This window comes from Schistocerca cancellata, chromosome 2, assembly GCF_023864275.1.
Source record: "Schistocerca cancellata isolate TAMUIC-IGC-003103 chromosome 2, iqSchCanc2.1, whole genome shotgun sequence".
Classification (NCBI taxonomy): Eukaryota; Metazoa; Arthropoda; class Insecta; order Orthoptera; family Acrididae; genus Schistocerca; species Schistocerca cancellata.
In genome coordinates, this window is record NC_064627.1 from 827,778,659 (window position 1) to 827,797,499 (window position 18,841).

At 38.7% G+C, this 18,841-nt stretch overlaps 1 protein-coding gene across 1 annotated transcript in view; it reads right to left on the minus strand.

Annotated features, from left to right (window-relative positions):
• Positions 1–707: 707 nt before the first annotated feature.
• LOC126162714 (cyclin-dependent kinase 8) overlaps positions 708–18,841 on the minus strand; it is a 63,155-nt gene continuing 45,021 nt past the window's right edge. The window contains exons 9-10 of the mRNA XM_049919373.1: positions 10,603–10,708; positions 708–3,427 (exon numbers count right to left, since the gene is read on the minus strand). Of these exons, the coding sequence (XP_049775330.1) occupies positions 3,098–3,427; positions 10,603–10,708 (436 nt within the window). The 3' untranslated portion in view covers positions 708–3,097. The remainder of the gene's footprint in view (positions 3,428–10,602; positions 10,709–18,841) is intronic.

Here is an 18,841-nt window from a genome sequence, read left to right on the forward strand (position 1 = left end):
CCTGAGTATTACTTTGGAATTTTGCTCCAAATACATGAAATAGCATAAATTCCATGAAAGCCAACCCTGTTTCATTCCACCAACTATTCACATGTACAAATACACTATTTATGGAGTGTAAATTTATCAAACAGTATCATATCTGGAGAGATCAAAAGTTTACAATAACAGCAGACACCATGTGACTAAAAGTCTGTTTAATACTGTTCATTTGTAGTCATTACATGTAAAGTTTCACAAGACATATATAAATAAGACCAGCAATGTGAATAAACTTTTATTAAAATCTATGTACAATCATCTTGAAAGTCGCAGTTCACAAAAATTCACAATGATGTTCATTAGATTCATACGTCTCAGCACAAATTTTCGGTGCACACCTAATAAATACATACTCCTTCCAGTACAACACAGTGTAGGTTTGAATGTTTGGGACATCGATTTATATAAACCCACTATCAAAATGCTTCTTGTGCTTGTCAAGAACAAACTGCTCTTACACAAATCAGTTACACGTAGGAAAGTATCCCAGTGCTTAGTCTGCAAATTTGACTATATAAACTGTGTCAACTGATTAACAATTCTAAAATGAGACACTACATGAAAAATTATTTCCAAATAAGCGTATAGTTCACCACATTACATTCTTACAAATATAATCATGATCACACAGCTACATATGCAGTCCTTTCTCCCCCCCCCCCCCCCCCCCCCTCCCTCCAAGACTTAGTTATCAATGGGACGCTAACTAGTTCCCTCCCATTTCTATTTATGAATTTAAAAATGAAATTATAAACGTGTTTTCATATTTTCCATAGTTGTGAAATTCATATAACTAATGAAGGAAAAAGTAAGCTTTTGTAAGTACAAATAATCACTGTGATATTTTTTTGTTGCCTTCAAAGAGACAACGGTTTTCTAGGTCCGTGTACTTGTGTCTTGTGTAAGACCATATGATTCTGCCAAAAATTAGGTTTCCATATGTTGAGATTTCCTCACATATATTATTTTTGTATATTTTTCTTGAAAAGTAGTGTGCATACATGCAGTACAATTACACAAGAAGCATATTGTTCCAGTTACCATGAAAGTACAGAGAGAGACAGCAGTAATGCTAAATATAGTTGTGAGATAGTTTTTCGAAAGAAACGTAATGACAGTCTACTAAAATTCAAGGGAAGAAGAAACTTTAAAACTGTCTGTAACTAAAGGTTGGTTTGAGCACCACAGTGTTATCACTGGGTATAATTCTGGAAGAGTTTGGAACCTAACACTATTCTTGTTGGACAGAGAAAGAACATCACTCTTCAAAGAGGTTTATCAAATATTTATAATGTGGCTGGATATCATAAAAATAAATGTTAAGAGATGATGTAGTTATGTTTACTACTGAACAAAAAATTTACCATCGTTGGTATTTTGTCAGCTGTTTCATTAAAAATATATGGATAAAATGTGCTAATATTTTGTATCCTAATATTTTGTAATGTGGGAAGGCAGAGAGAGACCTTCTTATCATTTGAAAGTACTTCACACAGCAATTATATTGATTTCAATGGAGCATGAATTCAAATATTATCTTAAATGTCTGCAAACACACTGATTCACTGTAGGAACAATAAATAGCAGGCACACAATGCTGTAAACATACCCTGATACAACTTTTGTAGATAGTGGAAGACCTCCAGGCACCTGATACTTCTCATACAAAGAACTTCTAATACACAGCTCTATGAAAATACAAAATGTTGTTACATGCAAGTAGTTGCAACCATCACCGGGATTAGAGCTTCTGGGTAACAGTCAAAATTTCTAAGTCTTTAATGACATGTATTCTTCCTTCTGAATATCTCTTTACTTCTGAGTATGACTTAAATAATGATTCTGCATTTGATTTACCTGTTATGTATAACTTGACTCACTCCACATCCCTCAAGAAACACTTTTTATGATGGGATTTATGGAACACAATGCATGAAAGAATGAATGATTTCTTTGTTGTATTTCTCAGCAACATTAATATACTGCTTTTCCACATTCAATAACTGTCAAATGAGAACTAAAAAACAGCTAAACACCTCAAGGTACAGGAAATTGTTTTCTATTGGTAATAAGAAGAAAAAAGATGAAATTTATTTATACTACACAATGACTGCACAATGAACAACCATAATTTGAAAACTGCTTTTATGAAGTCTTTACTTTCATTTTAATCTTTTATGAAGATATGTTAACGTAAACATAGACAAAGGAGACCATGTGCACAAATACTTAATGTGTCTTTAAAAGCAGGCATTAAGAGTGAGCTTTCAGAAACAAAGGTTTTTCCTCCTAAGCTGATGTACAGGGAGCGGGGAGAGGTAGGGGATGGGGGTGGGGAACCTTTTACACTGCATTCCGGCACACAAGTAATAAAAGTCGTATGTCTACTCCAATTTGTGTTATCACTCCTCTCTTGCTCTTTTATCAGTTCTCTCTCTCTTTTAAAAAAAATAATAAAATAAAATTTTAAAAAAATATAAAAAAGAAGAAGAAAGAGGAGATTCCTATCTAAAGATATTGAAATTCAGCAGCAGTTGCAGGTTAGATATTTATGGTCTTCTTTCTCTATCCTCGTGCACTTAGAATTTTGTTGTTCAGTGTATCATTTTTACGTATATTTGCAATGTACATTAATAATTAAAAGATGACATGGTATGCATGCTGAGAAATGTACATGAGAAATCAATAACATGGAACTGAATTTAGATGTAAACTTTTATTGCACTTGTGTAAGACATACCCGTCACATGTACAGTATTTTTAAATGATCATTCAGTTAAAAGTCATTTCCCTTCATAAGAGCACTTTATGTGAGCGGTGGATGCCTTGTATGTCCTGTCAGCAACCTATAAGTTTGTGTCTCTCAAAAGCGCATTTGTAGCATTTATGCATTCAGTAAAAATGTTGGTGCTGAAAGTCACCCGCAGTCCTGAACGACAGACATCAACACAATGGTTTGTGCACTATCATCAGTCTATTCAATGAATCATGGCATTAAAAAACAGCACGAATTTTTGGCACTCAACAGTCATTCACAAGGCAATATTGTTGCCATTCAGAAACGCTGGAACGATGCTTGCGGTTGTGTGTTTGCAGTGGATGTATATATCATGGCAGCAGCAGCGACTGCAGCTGCTGCTGCTTGCTGTTGTTGCTGTTGCTGTTGCTGCTGATGGAAATCTGCCTGCTGTTGCTGTGCCTGCTGCTGCTGTGCTTGTTGTTGTTGCTGCTGTTGGGCTTGCTGCTGTTGCTGTTGTTGCTGCTGTTGCTGCTGAGCTGAGAGCCCTCCTGCACCTGGCTGCTGAAGACGTACACGTTTTGCACTTGGCCCATGGCCATTGTGGTGGTTGTGATTGCCTTGGTCTCCTCCACCACCTTGGTTGCCCTGAAGAGAATCCTTCATATATGAGCACATTAAAGGCACCACCTCTCTTAAAAATACATTTTTCCAAGCATCATAATTACAGAACACAATAAAGACACACAAATATAAAGTTTTATATTTTTTTAAGAAGGGTATAATTTACACTTGTTAGCAAGCTTCAGTTTCACACAGGCAGTTTTTGTTTCTATTTTCATTTCATTCTCTCAGATAGTGGTGAGGATTGGCATCATTTTAATGTGGAATCCTGTCTGTTTTTTGCTCAATCAACTTTTTCCATGTTCTGGTATCTCCTCAATTCTTCCCTTCAAAGCTGTCATAAGCAAATGTACCAAGCCCTCTTCTGGTACATGCTTCACTGATTATTTTTCTGCAAATCTTATTACTTACAATTCCATTTATCAGGAATATAGAGAACATGTAACACCAAGACAAACTCTCATGCACTGGAAAAAGCATCTTATCTCCTTCAGAAATTACTTAGAACAAAATAATGGCTTATCATTTATGAGGGAAAAAATACAAGGAAACTGCCAATCAAAGGCAAAATGACAACAGATGTAATGACTGGGAAATCAAGAGGAAATAAAGGATTATTACATTTCCAATTTAACTGGTGTCAGTTCAGCATGTTATTACACTAGTGTCACGTATCTTCAAGTTGCTGAAAACTTATGCCTTACACCAGAGGTGATTCACTTATTTCATTACACTTGTGTTGCTGCTTCAAGGTTCACACAGTGGCAATATTTCATGCTGTCTCCAAAAAGCCCTCAGCTCACTACACACCACCTTTCGGCAAAATAACCTTATCCAAATCTTTTTTTTCAAACTTTCTTCATTTCTGCTTATAATTCCTTAAAAATTTGTGTCTTGACACTATATTAATGTTTTATAATATGAAAATCTCACTTCTGTATTCAGTGCTTCAGGGAACAATATATAAATTCTTTTCCATCTTAAAAAGAAATGAGGGTTCAAATTGTAAGTATAATCTTTTTTATACATAAATGATACTTAAAAAATATCTACTGCTGGTCTCTCAATAGTGATACCCTTCCTCATGTTGCCTTCTGCACCATTTTCACAAACCAGGGTCTCAGTGACTCTTACAAGAACCTTTTTTTTTATTTCCCCTGCTCTCTGACATGTGCTCAATATCATCTTCACAATTTCAGGCAGCCTTCATATGGTATCCCCAAAACAGCTCTGAGTTCAAGAACAAGAAACTGAACAACCTAGCTTTTCTGGCGTTTTTTATCACTTATTTGCTTGAAACTGATTCATGATAGCACTACATGTCCAAATTGAATGATTCTAGCTCCTGTCTGAGGAATGAGGAAATGTCTTGTTTATACATTTAATGAATATATTGGGGGATGGTTAAAATCTCCTTCAACTCTTCTGGTTCCTTGTGGGAATGTAGGTATTAGTGTGTTAAGGCTTTCTACAACATTCTCAGTTACATCTAGAAGTTAGTCTAGAAGTTGACAGCTTAATGTAATTACAACTTCTATTCTTTTCTTGATAACTGTATACATGCAATGCTGTGAATACATCACCTTCCATCCCCTTGAATCTTTTTTTACCGGAAAGATTCCACTACCATCAGTTTCTGCTACTAACCAACTCCCATAATTGATTATTATGTGAACTCCCTATATTTCCAATGGTGTTTCAAACTCTAGTGCACAGTGAGGTGGCATGGCGGTGGACTCGCATTCAGCAGGAGTGAGGTTCAAACACTCATACAGCCATTCAAATTTATGTTTTCTGTTGTTTTCTTACATCACTTACGGTAAAGAACAGGATGGTTCATTTGAAAAGACTGTGCCTGATTTTCTTCTCTATACTTGTCCAACCCAAGTTTGAGCTCCATCCCACATTATCTTGTCAGTGATGGCGTATGGTCCTTTTGCAACTTGTGCACTTTTTTACTCTTGATTACCAATATCTCACTATTTTTTACCAACTACACATATTCCCTGGAGTCTGGAATGTGCATTTTGAAGGCCTCTGCAGCGCTGTTTACAGTGACTGGAATCTAAAACATCCTTGTGTCCATTCCTTGCACAGCTGCTTTGGTACCTGACTCTAGTGTTTAATGCATTTAAGGTAACTATGTAACCCTGTGCTATGTTTGCTCTAAACAGAACATGATGTACACTCCTGGAAATTGAAATAAGAACACCGTGAATTCATTGTCCCAGGAAGGGGAAACTTTATTGACACATTCCTGGGGTCAGATACATCACATGATCACACTGACAGAACCACAGGTACATAGACACAGGCAACAGAGCATGCACAATGTCGGCACTAGTACAGTGTATATCCACCTTTCGCAGCAATGCAGGCTGCTATTCTCCCATGGAGACGATTGTAGAGATGCTGGATGTAGTCCTGTGGAACGGCTTGCCATGCCATTTCCACCTGGCGCCTCAGTTGGACCAGCGTTCGTGCTGGACGTGCAGACCGCGTGAGACGACGCTTCATCCAGTCCCAAACATGCTCAATGGGGGACAGATCCGGAGATCTTGCTGGCCAGGGTATTTGACTTACACCTTCTAGAGCACGTTGGGTGGCACGGGATACATGCGGACGTGCATTGTCCTGTTGGAACAGCAAGTTCCCTTGCCGGTCTAGGAATGGTAGAACGATGGATTCGATGACGGTTTGGATGTACCGTGCACTATTTAGTGTCCCCTCGACGATCACCAGTGGTGTACGGCCAGTGTAGGAGATCGCTCCCCACACCATGATGCCGGGTGTTGGCCCTGTGTGCCTCGGTCGTATGCAGTCCTGATTGTGGCGCTCACCTGCACGGCGCCAAACACGCATACGACAATCATTGGCACCAAGGCAGAAGCGACTCTCATCGCTGAAGACGACACGTCTCCATTCGTCCCTCCATTCACGCCTGTCGCGACACCACTGGAGGCGGGCTGCACGATGTTGGGGCGTGAGCGGAAGACGGCCTAACGGTGTGCGGGACCGTAGCCCAGCTTCATAGAGACGGTTGCGAATGGTCCTCGCCGATACCCCAGGAGCAACAGTGTCCCTAATTTGCTGGGAAGTGGCGGTGCGGTCCCCTACGGCACTGCGTAGGATCCTACGGTCTTGGCGTGCATCCGTGCGTCGCTGCGGTCCGGTCCCAGGTCGACGGGCACGTGCGCCTTCCGCCAACCACTGGCGACAACATCGATGTACTGTGGAGACCTCACGTCCCACGTGTTGAGCAATTCGGCGGTACGTCCACCCGGCCCCCCGCATGCCCACTATATGCCCTCGCTCAAAGTCCGTCAACTGCACGTAAGGTTCACGTCCACGCTGTCGCGGCATGCTACCAGTGTTAAAGACTGCGATGGAGCTCCGTATGCCACGGCAAACTGGCTAACACTGACGGCGGCGGTGCACAAATGCTGCGCAGCTAGCGCCATTCGACGGCCAACACCGCGGTTCCTGGTGTGTCCGCTGTGCACTGTCAACTGCACGTACGGTTCACGTCCACGCTGTCGCGGCATGCTACCAGTGTTAAAGACTGCGATGGAGCTCCGTATGCCACGGCAAACTGGCTAACACTGACGGCGGCGGTGCACAAATGCTGCGCAGCTAGCGCCATTCGACGGCCAACACCGCGGTTCCTGGTGTGTCCGCTGTGCCGTGCGTGTGATCATTGCTTGTACAGCCCTCTCGCAGTGTCCGGAGCAAGTATGGTGGGTCTGACACACCGGTGTCAATGTGTTCTTTTTTCCATTTCCAGGAGTGTATATGCAAGTCTCCACAGCTACAGTGTACACAACAAGAATACACCAGATAGTGATACTGCATGGCCAAGGGACACTATGAAGAGTGTTTCCTGTTCATAGTATAAGCAGCACTAGAGAAAGAGACTACTGATAAGCAACATCACATGATAACTCGCCCATGCTTGTATGGGCTATAAAACAAGCGTACAGCAAGGAGGCAGCACATTCGCCATTGACTCCACTTCCTGTACAACGCCAAGTCAACACGCTGACCTCTGACTGATTGCTATTCACCTGTACTATCACTGGAACACTGACGTGTATTCTTTAACACTGCTGAAGATGACCTGGTAACAGACTGTTCAATGCTCCACTTTAAGTACACAACAGCCAGGCTGTTTCATATACCAAGCGATAGCTTTTTCACATCAGCTTCACTGACATGTGGAACTGTGCTGTGCACTGTCTTCATTGCGTTAGTGAATCCTTTGTGTTTACTAGTTATGTTAGTGACTCCAATTAATATCCATATACATCATATATACAAAATATTGTATCAGGTTTCACAACATTTGTTATGCTAAAGATGTAAACCTATGAAGCCACACTAAAATATTTATAATGTGGAAGGAGAATAATCTTTGTCAAGTAGCAGCACACAGAACCGCTTAGGAAGAAAAAATTGGCATTTTGCAGGCTTTCAAAGAAAGGGGTGCCTTCTTTGTAGGAAGATGGGAGAAAAGTGTTAAAGCAAGAGACTTGTAAGCCTTAAGGACATTGTAAAAGTCAAAAACAGTCATTAAGGACCCAGAAACTGTATTGTCAACCTCATATACTTAGATAATAGTACCAGATTTTAATTTGCTGATGCAAGTGAGCAACATGTCACAGTGGATAAGACATTGGATTCACATTTAGGAGTAAGGCAGTTCAAATCCGTGTCCGACTGTCTAGACTTATGTTTACTGCAGTTTCACTAAATCGATGGTTTCTGCAATAAGTACATGGCTGATCTCCCTACTCGTAATTCCCCAAACTGAGCTTGGCTCCATCTCTAATGAGCTCATCATCTTAATCTTCTTTAATTTGTTGACAAAATGTGTTCAGCTTAGATTTCATTAAGACATTGTTCACTGTTGGAAACGATCAGATCTGATCATTATAGTATGTGGTGTGAGACCACCATAGTACAGCACTCAAAATTAATTTCCTCATGAAAAAATGATCGTGGGCAGAAACATCCCTTACTGTACAAACAATGTCAAGTAGTTTCTTCAGAAGCAGCCTTTCTGCACAACACGTACAACCAATGACAAATCTTCTAATGGGTATACATTACATACTTGGCTAACAAATGGACACTGTGCAAAGCCTTAAGCAATAATTACAACAATATATTTTTGTCTATCAGGTTTTCTTGGAGTGACTGATTAGTGGGCTTCTGTGTGTTTTTCCAAGTTGTTGTTTCCATTTTATACACAGTATTTCGATGATCAACCAAGCCGTCTTCTTCAGACACTGAGTTCCACTGTTAGGTGTACCTGAGAAAGACATTGAGACTGAGTCCAAGTATGAGAAGCTAAATATCACTTATCTACATTATGCTGGCCCAATATCTGAAAAGATTGGACAGATTCCTATGGGAACATGCCCTCCAGTGTTATTTTGCTCCCTTCAGCCACTATAAAAAGGCATTCTTTGTAATGTTACAGATGATCCACATTTCCAACACGTGGGCATGTATCGCATTCAGAACAGTCAAGAAAGATGCAAGCAACATCAGTGACATACCCGACCAAAACAACCAAGCAAATCAGCTGTCACTGAGCACTACCTCAAATATAATCTTGAGATACAATGAGACCAGTATCGTGGTGCAAATGCCAGGATTCTGGGACAGCATAACTTAGGAGTCTATCAAAATAAGCACGTCAGAAAACCTAATAAACAGGAATGGCAACTTCAATTTAAATAATGCTTGGGGTCCAGCACTCAATATATTAAAATCTCACCAGTTATTATATTCACCAGATTGGAAAACAGTAAGAGACTCTGTGTTTTATGGAATATCAATGCAAGCTCTGGAAAACAAAAGACTCTCAAAAGGCATAGTGTATGTTGGGAATTGAACCGGGCTTTAAATAGTGATGTGAGACCAACAACAGTCTGCAGACTGCTTGAAGTCCAGCAAAACTCACAGCACCTAAAGAAGACGGCTGGATTGTTCATCATCAAAATTGTGCATAAAATGGAAGCAACAACTTGGCAGAACACCCAGAAACACACTGTTAATATAAAATCACATAAACTCTCCCCTGAGCCTAAAAATTTTGTCCAATGTGAAGATCGCCAGTAGAACAAAAATTAGTGCCCACACACTTGCAGATAATAAAAATATATAAAACTGAAATGATAGATCAAGTGAATTCTGTCTTCAAACATTTCCTCGCAGAGAAAAATCGAAATATCTTATCCCATTCATTTTTTTCTACTTTGGCAAAATTTAGATGGCACAGTATTCAATACTAATGAAAAGGAGCTGAAATAATATAAGTTCAACACAGTATCAGAGAATGATAGAATTCTTTTCAAGTTCTACACAAAGCTGGATTTACTAAGATGAAAAATTGACATTTAGGGGTGATACCATTTACTTTTACATTTTTGTAGGTGCTGCAAAATTATAATATGTACTGACTGACAGGAACACAAATGATCACTGTCAGGTGAAGATCACCATTGGTCAATAAACAACTAAACAAAAAAGATTATATTTTTTTAGCAACAATAATGAGTATGGATTGCAAATACTTAAAAAAAATCATAGTGATGTTCCTGGACATTTAGAAGAACTGTACTGGTGTTTAAGGAGGGCAAAGGAAAGTGTGTCTGCAAAAAGTGGGTGTAGGATTATGGAGAAGAGGATTCACATAGCAATATGAAAAAAGTATGACGACAATAGGAAGACAAGAAATGAAACTCATTTGTTTATTGGTCTAAACAACATGGCTTTACTGTTTTATTCGTGGTTTATAGGAGGACAGAAAAGGAAATTGGGCACATCACTTTCAAAAGAACCATCCTTCTATTTGCTTTGAGCAATTTAGGGAAACCATGGAAATGATAAACCTGGATGGCAAGACAAGAATTTGAACCACCATTCTCTTGTGACATGTCACTCAGTCACTTCCTACAAACTGGAGATGAAAAATACAATGATGACTGATGTATGAACTAACATGTATGTGTTATTCAGCAACAAACATGAAATAAAAATTAAAGACGCATATGTCATCACGTTTATTGAAGCTGAATTAAGCATAACACGAGTGTTATACAAACTGTTGAACTCGAACACAGTTATTGTTTCACAATAAACCCAGAAGCAAGGAACATACATGGCAAGCCCACGCAAGAGACTTTACTTACATTGGGCGGCTGATTCTGTCGAGCCTTGTTGTCTGACTTATCTTCGTTGTCATCATCAGTCAAGAATTCCCTCTTTGGATATGGAATTGCACAGCCAGCAAACACACTAAACATAAGATAACAACATTATCTAAACACAGTATTCACCCCACATACTTATGTGATAAGAAAGAAATAAACAAAAAGTTACAACTTCTGAAATTTTCCTGGCATATTTCTTCTTCTAATTATTTTCAGGTGTGTGGCCAGATCTCGTTGACAGTCTGCCACTATATTTCAGCCCAGAGATATCCAGCCATCTTCAGGTGAGTAGACAAGTACTGAAAAGCCTAGGTACTTTTCCGCTATTTATACGAAATCTCGTGCTTGCATCTTTCAGCATATGTGCATGCGATGGGGTCATTGGATATTCAATGATTAGATCATCTCTCACTTTCACTACCAAAGGCAGCACACACAACATGGCTGTCCCACACGTCATCATCACCTGACGCATGCACCAGAAGATGCCAGAATATTTCGCATGCTTGAATTCGGCATACATACCGTGAATGCACCTGGGCTCTTCGGTAGTTGTTTACTCACCTGAAGATGGCTATATGTCTCTGGGCCAAAATATCATCACAGAATGTCAACAGGATTTGGCTGCACACCCAAAAAATACTAGAAAAACAAAAAAATGTTTCTTGCTTGTGAAAACTGCCACTTTCATTTTTAACCTCATCAGATTCCAAAGTGTTTTCTTCTGCAGATACAAATGCACACAACAGAAAACTGACATTGAATTAGTACTTAACACATTACAGCCCAGCTTTACATTTATGACTGAACTTTTCCTGAAGTTTTGGACCACAGTGAACTTCTATAACCCTGCTATGATTATTTAAGGATTGTTGAATATCCATTCTTTATTTTCTGTTAGTAGTAATTAGAAGCACACCATACTACTGGAAACAATTCACAAATGAATTTAAACATTTTTTCAATGACTAGAATCTCTTCACATCATGGATTTTGGGTATGCATAATAGTCAAAATATTTTATCATTTGTTCCTTAATAAACAAACAATCACACATCATTTATTTTTACGCAACATTATTTGAATGTCAGGGACACATATTACATTTTCAGTGTCACATAAAAGTAATGCTAACAACTAATAAAAGCACTTTTAATAATTCTTACCTCAATTTTGACAACTTTTCTATAAGTCTTGATTTGTTAACTTTTTTGTAGTGAATAAGGTTTCAAGGGCACTGGGACTTTGAGAGAAAACTGTATCCCCCAAAACTCCTCTCTTCCAAAAAAGTGGTCTGTTGCTGTGTGAATGGCATGACAATTTCATTGTTTCTGCAGCACCAAATACAAATGGTGTGAAAACCCAGCAACTAATCTTAAAAGGTATTCTCAGCAGTCAAGGAAACACACTGAAGTTCCTTGACACTCTATCCTGACTGAATGCAAGCATACTGGGTAGAACTGATTGAATGGCTAAAAACGACAACCAGAACAGGATAAATACCCATAAGAGGAAATGGTACCATATTTGACAGACTATAAGAGACACTTTTTTCTTCAAAAAATTGCCTTCATAATTCATGTGCATCTTATACTCGAGATTAATGTAATAATTAGCTATATTTGATTTAAAATTCCTCCCACTCTTAAAAATGGACACATATTAGGTGCCACAGCCATGGAAGCCTATCTCTATCTGGCAACATTGGATTCAACTGGCAGCAGCAGTGCACTGATGCAAACAACATGAGTTGCAGGGATTAACAAGCTTACTCTCTCCTGCCGTGCCATCACAAACTGAGAACATTGACTAGCCTACGATGTGTCACTGCAGTCTATGGTGCCAGTGAACTTGCATTCAAAGTCATTTGTGTTATCAGTAACAGTGCAATATTTTTATTAGTTGCTAGTTTCGTAATGGGAAAAAAAAGTTATTCATATGATGTGGGCTATAAATTGAAAGTAACTGTATATGCAGAACAACACGGAAACAGGACAGCAGAGTGGTAATTTGGTCCTCCACCAACAGAAAAAAAAGTAAAGAAGAACTGAAAAAAATGAGGAAGACTAAATGTGCAAATAAAGAACTGAATGCAAAATGGCCAAAACTAGATAATGGTGTATTGAAATGGATTCAAGGACATCGTCAAAATGGCACTGGAATTGATACAAAAATTATTCAAATACATGCTAGTAAGCTAGTGCAAACAGTGGAACTCAACAGACTTTAATGATGGAGTTAGTTGGTACTACAGGCTTATGAAGTGACATGGACTTAGCATGTGAACCAAAACCAAAATACCTTAGAAAATGTCAAAAGAGTATGAAGAGAAAATATTATCTTTCCATTGCTTTATTATTCAACATCAAAAGAAAACCACTATGGAGTTAAGACAAATAGCGAATATGGACGAAACTTCTCCGACATTTGATGTGCTGAGTAACAGAACTGTTGCCATGAAAAGTGCTAAAAATGTAACTATAAAAAGAAGTGGACAATAAAAAATGCACTACACTGGTTTCCTTTCATGTTATGCTGATGGTACTAAACTTAATTCAATGATAACTTTCAAATGTAAAACAATGCCAAAACCTTTTGAAATACCACCAGATGGTGTTGTTCACGTACATGACAAGAGTTGGATGGACATGGGAGGTATGAAATTATCGATTAAAGGAGTGCGGGTACTTTATTGGAAAAGAGTTCTGTTCTTATGCTAGAACAGTTTGGTAGTCATTTGAAAAATTCTGTGAAAGAGAAACTGAGACAGGGAAATACAGAGCTTTCTGTTATTGCAGGAGGTCTTACTTCACAATTGGAACCTCTTGATGTCTCAATAAATCAACCATTTAAAGTGTATATGAGAGAGAATGGAACAAATGGATGATGGATAAAACACAACATGAATTCACATGAAAGCGAGCTTTAAAGTGACCTACAATCAAATAAGTGTGCCAGTGGATAAAACAGTCATGTTCTAGAGTAAGAGAAGGCATTACTGTTAAATCTTTCAAGAATTGTGACGTATGTAATGCTCTCGATGGCAGTGAGGATCATCTTACATATGAAGAGGACAACGGTGATAACAAAGTGGAAGAAGAGGAGGAGAAGGAGGAGGAGGAAGAAGACGAAGAAGAAGAAGAAGAAGAAGAAGAAGAAAATTCAGTTGACAAGTTTCAGGGATTTTAAAGGTCAATTCAGTTTTATAAAATAAGATTTTTTTTTTAGTTTGGCTCTGCAGTCTAATAGCAAAAATGGTAAAAATGTTCTTTCCTTAAAAAAAAATTGCTTCAAAATTAAGGTGTGTCTTACAGTCCATAAAATATAGTACTGGCCTCTTTTCAGTTGGTTATTGGATACCACTGTACACAGTGCCTGGATACTCTACCACAACAGTGGAAATATAATCTGTCATATAAATTTTCAAAGATAAATTGTGCAGTTATACTTGGGGAGTTATGCGGCGGTACCCAAAGGACTTGGACGAACACTGCACTCCAGTACTGTTAGCAGATGAGCTGCAGACTGATGGAATGAACCATCTGATTGTGAAAAAAACTCAAAACAAGATGATGTGTTGGAATAAACTGTATGACATCAGCTTGTTCCCAAGCAAAAAAATGTAATGTGGGACACTGTGTTGAATATTTCACTGCTTGTCATATCAAGTAATTTGTTATACTTTTTTTTAATTTGTAATTTGTACTCATTTTTAATTTATCTCATTCAGTACAAAAATGTGTAACTTTTTCATATAAATTTATGTTTTGCTCTCAACACTGCTTAGCGTTACATATTTGGTATGATAGATTAAATTAAATACTTCTTTTTCAATGTAACAAACACGGTAAAAGTAATAAATTTTTAAAAAAGTTTATTTGGGCACTAATGAGTTAATGCAGTACATTGCCAAAAAAATACGATGAAGTTTTTCAGAATTACATTTTTAGTTATTTTTATAACTATTTGCTTGACTCTTGTCTTTATAAATTCTATCCATGTAGAGGTCCCCCCCCCCCCCCCCCCCCCCACACACACACACATTCATTTAATCATTTCTTATTGTAGCCCAACAGTTTTCTCACACTGATGGCAACATTTCTGCAACACTGCACTGTTTTGAAGTAAGAAGAATGGAAGATTTGGGTTTAACATCCTGTCAGCAATGAGGCCATTAGAGATACAGCACAAACTCCGTTTGGGATGGATAGTGTAGGTAACTGGCTGTATCCTTTCAAAGGAACCACACAACTAGCATTCACCTTAAACTATATAGGAAAATCACAGACAACCTAAATCTGGATGACCACTTGGCGATTTGGACCACACTGCTGTGAGGCAATTATTCAATTATATTTTTCAAAATTTGTGTCTCTTTTATTTTGTTTGATAGTCTGTAGGATTCATCACCATATTAATGACCTCACACATAGATGCATTTCAGCAATAGCTGTATTCACTCCTAAGGTCTACAAATCACTGTCAGCCTGTAAACATCCACTGCTTGCTGTTAGATTTTGGGGAATCTGGATCTTACGTAAAAGTTTGCTCACCCAACTACATACTGCATGGAGAGGTATCTGAAATTACATGCCAAGAGTATTTTCATTGATTGCAGAATTTAGTTGCTAAATGCAAATAGTTCAATGTCAGAATTCATGAGCAATTCTCTGAATTCTTATAATTTGATAATGTATTACAGATGTTGGTATTATCTTTTGTTCAGTAATTGAATAATGACTACCTATTAAAAAAAGGCAATGTGTGGCTGAGGATGTGTGATAAACTAGTTTTTTCCCTACACAATTTTGTTTTGTTATTGTCATTCTCATCCTTATATGTATAACCTTCAATACAAGATTCCTCTGATAATACGAAAATGAAGATGAGGATGGGCTGTTAGAGAAAGCAGTAAAAAGAAATTGCAGTCCCCCCGCCACATACACAGCCACTTGAAAGCAAAGTTGGCAACATTCCACTTCTGCATTTACAACTGCATCAATAGTCTGCAAGCCACCTGACAGTGCGTGGTGGAGTGTGCTTCCTGGCACTGCAGACTGATCCAACCCTTCCCTTTTCATTCGCAAATAGCATGTGGAAAGAATGATTATCGGTAAGGTAACCTCTGTATTAGCTCTAATTTCTTGAATTTTCTTGCTGTGCTCATTTTGCACGACATAAGAGGGAGGGACTAACATGTTGTCTGATTCTTCCTGGAAAGTACTCTCTAGAAATTTTGAGAGTGAACCTCTCTATGACATACAACACCTCTATTGTAGCATCTGCCACTGGAGTTTATTGAGCATCTCGGTAACATTCTCACGTACACTCAGTGATGCTGTGACAAAATACGCCCACCAGTACTACTTGGTAAAGATCCCAGAGAAGATGAACAATACTCATAATCAATTGTAAGCCACTTCCTCAGTGGATGAACTACATATTTCCTACATTTATTAACGTTCAGGGTCAACTGCTAGTTCCTGCACCATTCATGAATCCTCTGTAGGTCCTCCTGCAAAATGTTACTTCCTTCTGGCATTGCTACCTTCCTATAGAGAACTGCAACATTTGCAAACAATCTTAAAGAGATTCTGACAAATTCTACTAGATCATTTACATACATTGTAAACAGTAACAGTCCCATCACACTCCCGAGTCTCAAAACCCTTTATATCTGTCAATTTTGTTCAGTTAAGAGTGGCGTGTTGAGCTTCATCTGCAAATCTGGTCTGATACTCGGTATGCTTGTATTTATTTATTTTTTATTTATTTTTTTCAATGAGCAGCAATGCAAGATGGTGTCAAATGCCTTCCTAAAGTTCAGGAACATGGTATCAGTCTCAGTATCAATGGATACAGAGCTGTGGATCTCATAGAGAAACAGAGCAAGCTGAGTTTTGCAAGATCTCTGTTCTTGGAATCCATGCTGATTTTTATACAGTACATTTTTGAGCTCCAAAAATGTCATAAAACATGTTGCATAATTCTACAACAGACTGATGTCAACAGTGTAAGATTATAATTATTTGCATGTATCATATGACCCTTTCTGCAAACGAGATTGATCTGTGCTTTTCTCCAATCGCTAGGTACCCTTTGCTGCTCCATCAATCGATAATAAACTGATGCCAGAAGGAGAGTAAGTTCTTTCACACAATTTCTGTAGAATCTTGCAGGTATCTTATCTGGTCCTGATATTTTTTTACTACAAAAGGATTGTAGCTGTTTTTCTATTCCATGATCAGTTATCTCTATATCTGCCATTTTGAAGTTCGTACAATGACTGAAAAGAGGGACTGTACTACGATCATCTGCTGTGAAACAATTTTTAAAGACTAAATACAGTATTTCAGCCTGCTCTCTGTCATTTTCCATTATGGTTCCATTGTGGTCACTGAATGACTGAATAGATGATTTCGAACCAGTTATTGATTTTATGTAAGACCAAAACCTCTTACAGTTTTCACTCAGATCAGTTGACATAAATTTACTTTCAAAGCCATCGAATGCTTCTCCCATTGCTCTCCTTATGCTCATTTTCGCTTCATTCAGGTTATATTTGTCAACTATCTTTTGATTCTCTTGAATCTGCACTGAAGCTCTCTTTGTTACACAGCAGTTTTTTAACACAACTATTAAAACATGGTGAGGGCTTTCCTAGCCCTTGAAGACCTTGCTTGGAACGCACTTTCCAAAGGCATACTGCAGGATGGTTTTGAATTTTCTCCATTTGTGCTCCAGCTAAGCCAAAATATTTTCTTACTTTTTTTAAACATTTCTTGTAATACCTGTAGTCACAGATACTGTCACAGCCTTATGGTCACTGATACCCTCTTCTACATTAACTGATTCAAGAAATTCAGGTCTGTTTGTTCCTAGGAGCTTTACGATGTTACTTTCACAAGTTGGTTCTCTAACCATCTGCTCAAAATACTTTTCAGACAAGACATTCAGAATAATGTCCTGCAAATCTCTGTCTCTGGCACTAGTTTTGATAGCATGACTCTCCCAATCTGGCAAGTTGAGGTCACCCTTATTACAACAAGTGCTCTACCACTACAGCTCCTGACAAAAGTGGTCTAGAAAAGCATCCAGTTTCTTCGCCTATATTAATTCACATTTGGAATCTGTGATAACCTCAGTATATATTATCAAATTCTTCACTGAAATAAATGTGTCACCATTGTTGGTGACTAACCTACCCGTACAATAAAAATTCCAATTTTAATTTAAGGATTTCATCGCTATTCACTTCTGATTTCCACCAACTTTCTGTCCCTCATACTATTTGGGCATTATAACCTTCAATAAGAGAAACTAATTCCGGGACCTTACTATGGGTGCTCCTGCAGTTTACTAATATCATACGAACCTTTCCTGTTGCCGATCTGTGGGGACTAGAATTCTCTGAGAATACTGTAGCTGATGTACCTTCGATTTTGGCAACAATTCATCTCTGAACTAAAGGGAGGTGGTGGGGATGGTTCTCTAACATAAAAAGCCTCCATGTTCATGCAACACATACTCCACTACCCTAGAAGTCCCTTCCTGCATGTAGTGCATAAAACTAAACTCTGTCCCAACAGACCTTGGAAGGCCCAAAGGTACCGATCAGCCACCATGTCATACTACATCTACATCTACATCTACATCCATACTCCGCAAGCCACCTGACGGTGTGTGGCGGAGGGTACCTTCAGTACCTCTATCGGTTCTCCCTTCTATTCCAGTCTCGTATTGTTCGTGGAAAGAAGGATTGTCGGTATGCCTCTGTGTGGGCTCTAATCTCTCTGATTTTATCCTCATGGTCTCTTCGCGAGATATACGTAGGAGGGAGCAATATACTGCTTGACTCTTCGGTGAAGGTATGTTCTCGAAACTTTGACAAAAGCCCGTACCGAGCTACTGAGCGTCTCTCCTGCAGAGTCTTCCACTGGAGTTTATCTATCATCTCCGTAACGCTTTCGCGATTACTAAATGATCCTGTAACGAAGCGCGCTGCTCTCCGTTGGATCTTCTCTATGTCTTGTATCAACCCTATCTGGTACGGATCCCACACTGCTGAGCAGTATTCAAGCAGTGGGCGAACAAGCGTACTGTAACCTACTTCCTTTGTTTTCGGATTGCATTTCCTTAGGATTCTTCCAATGAATCTCAGTCTGGCATCTGCTTTACCGACAATCAACATTATATGATCATTCCATTTTAAATCACT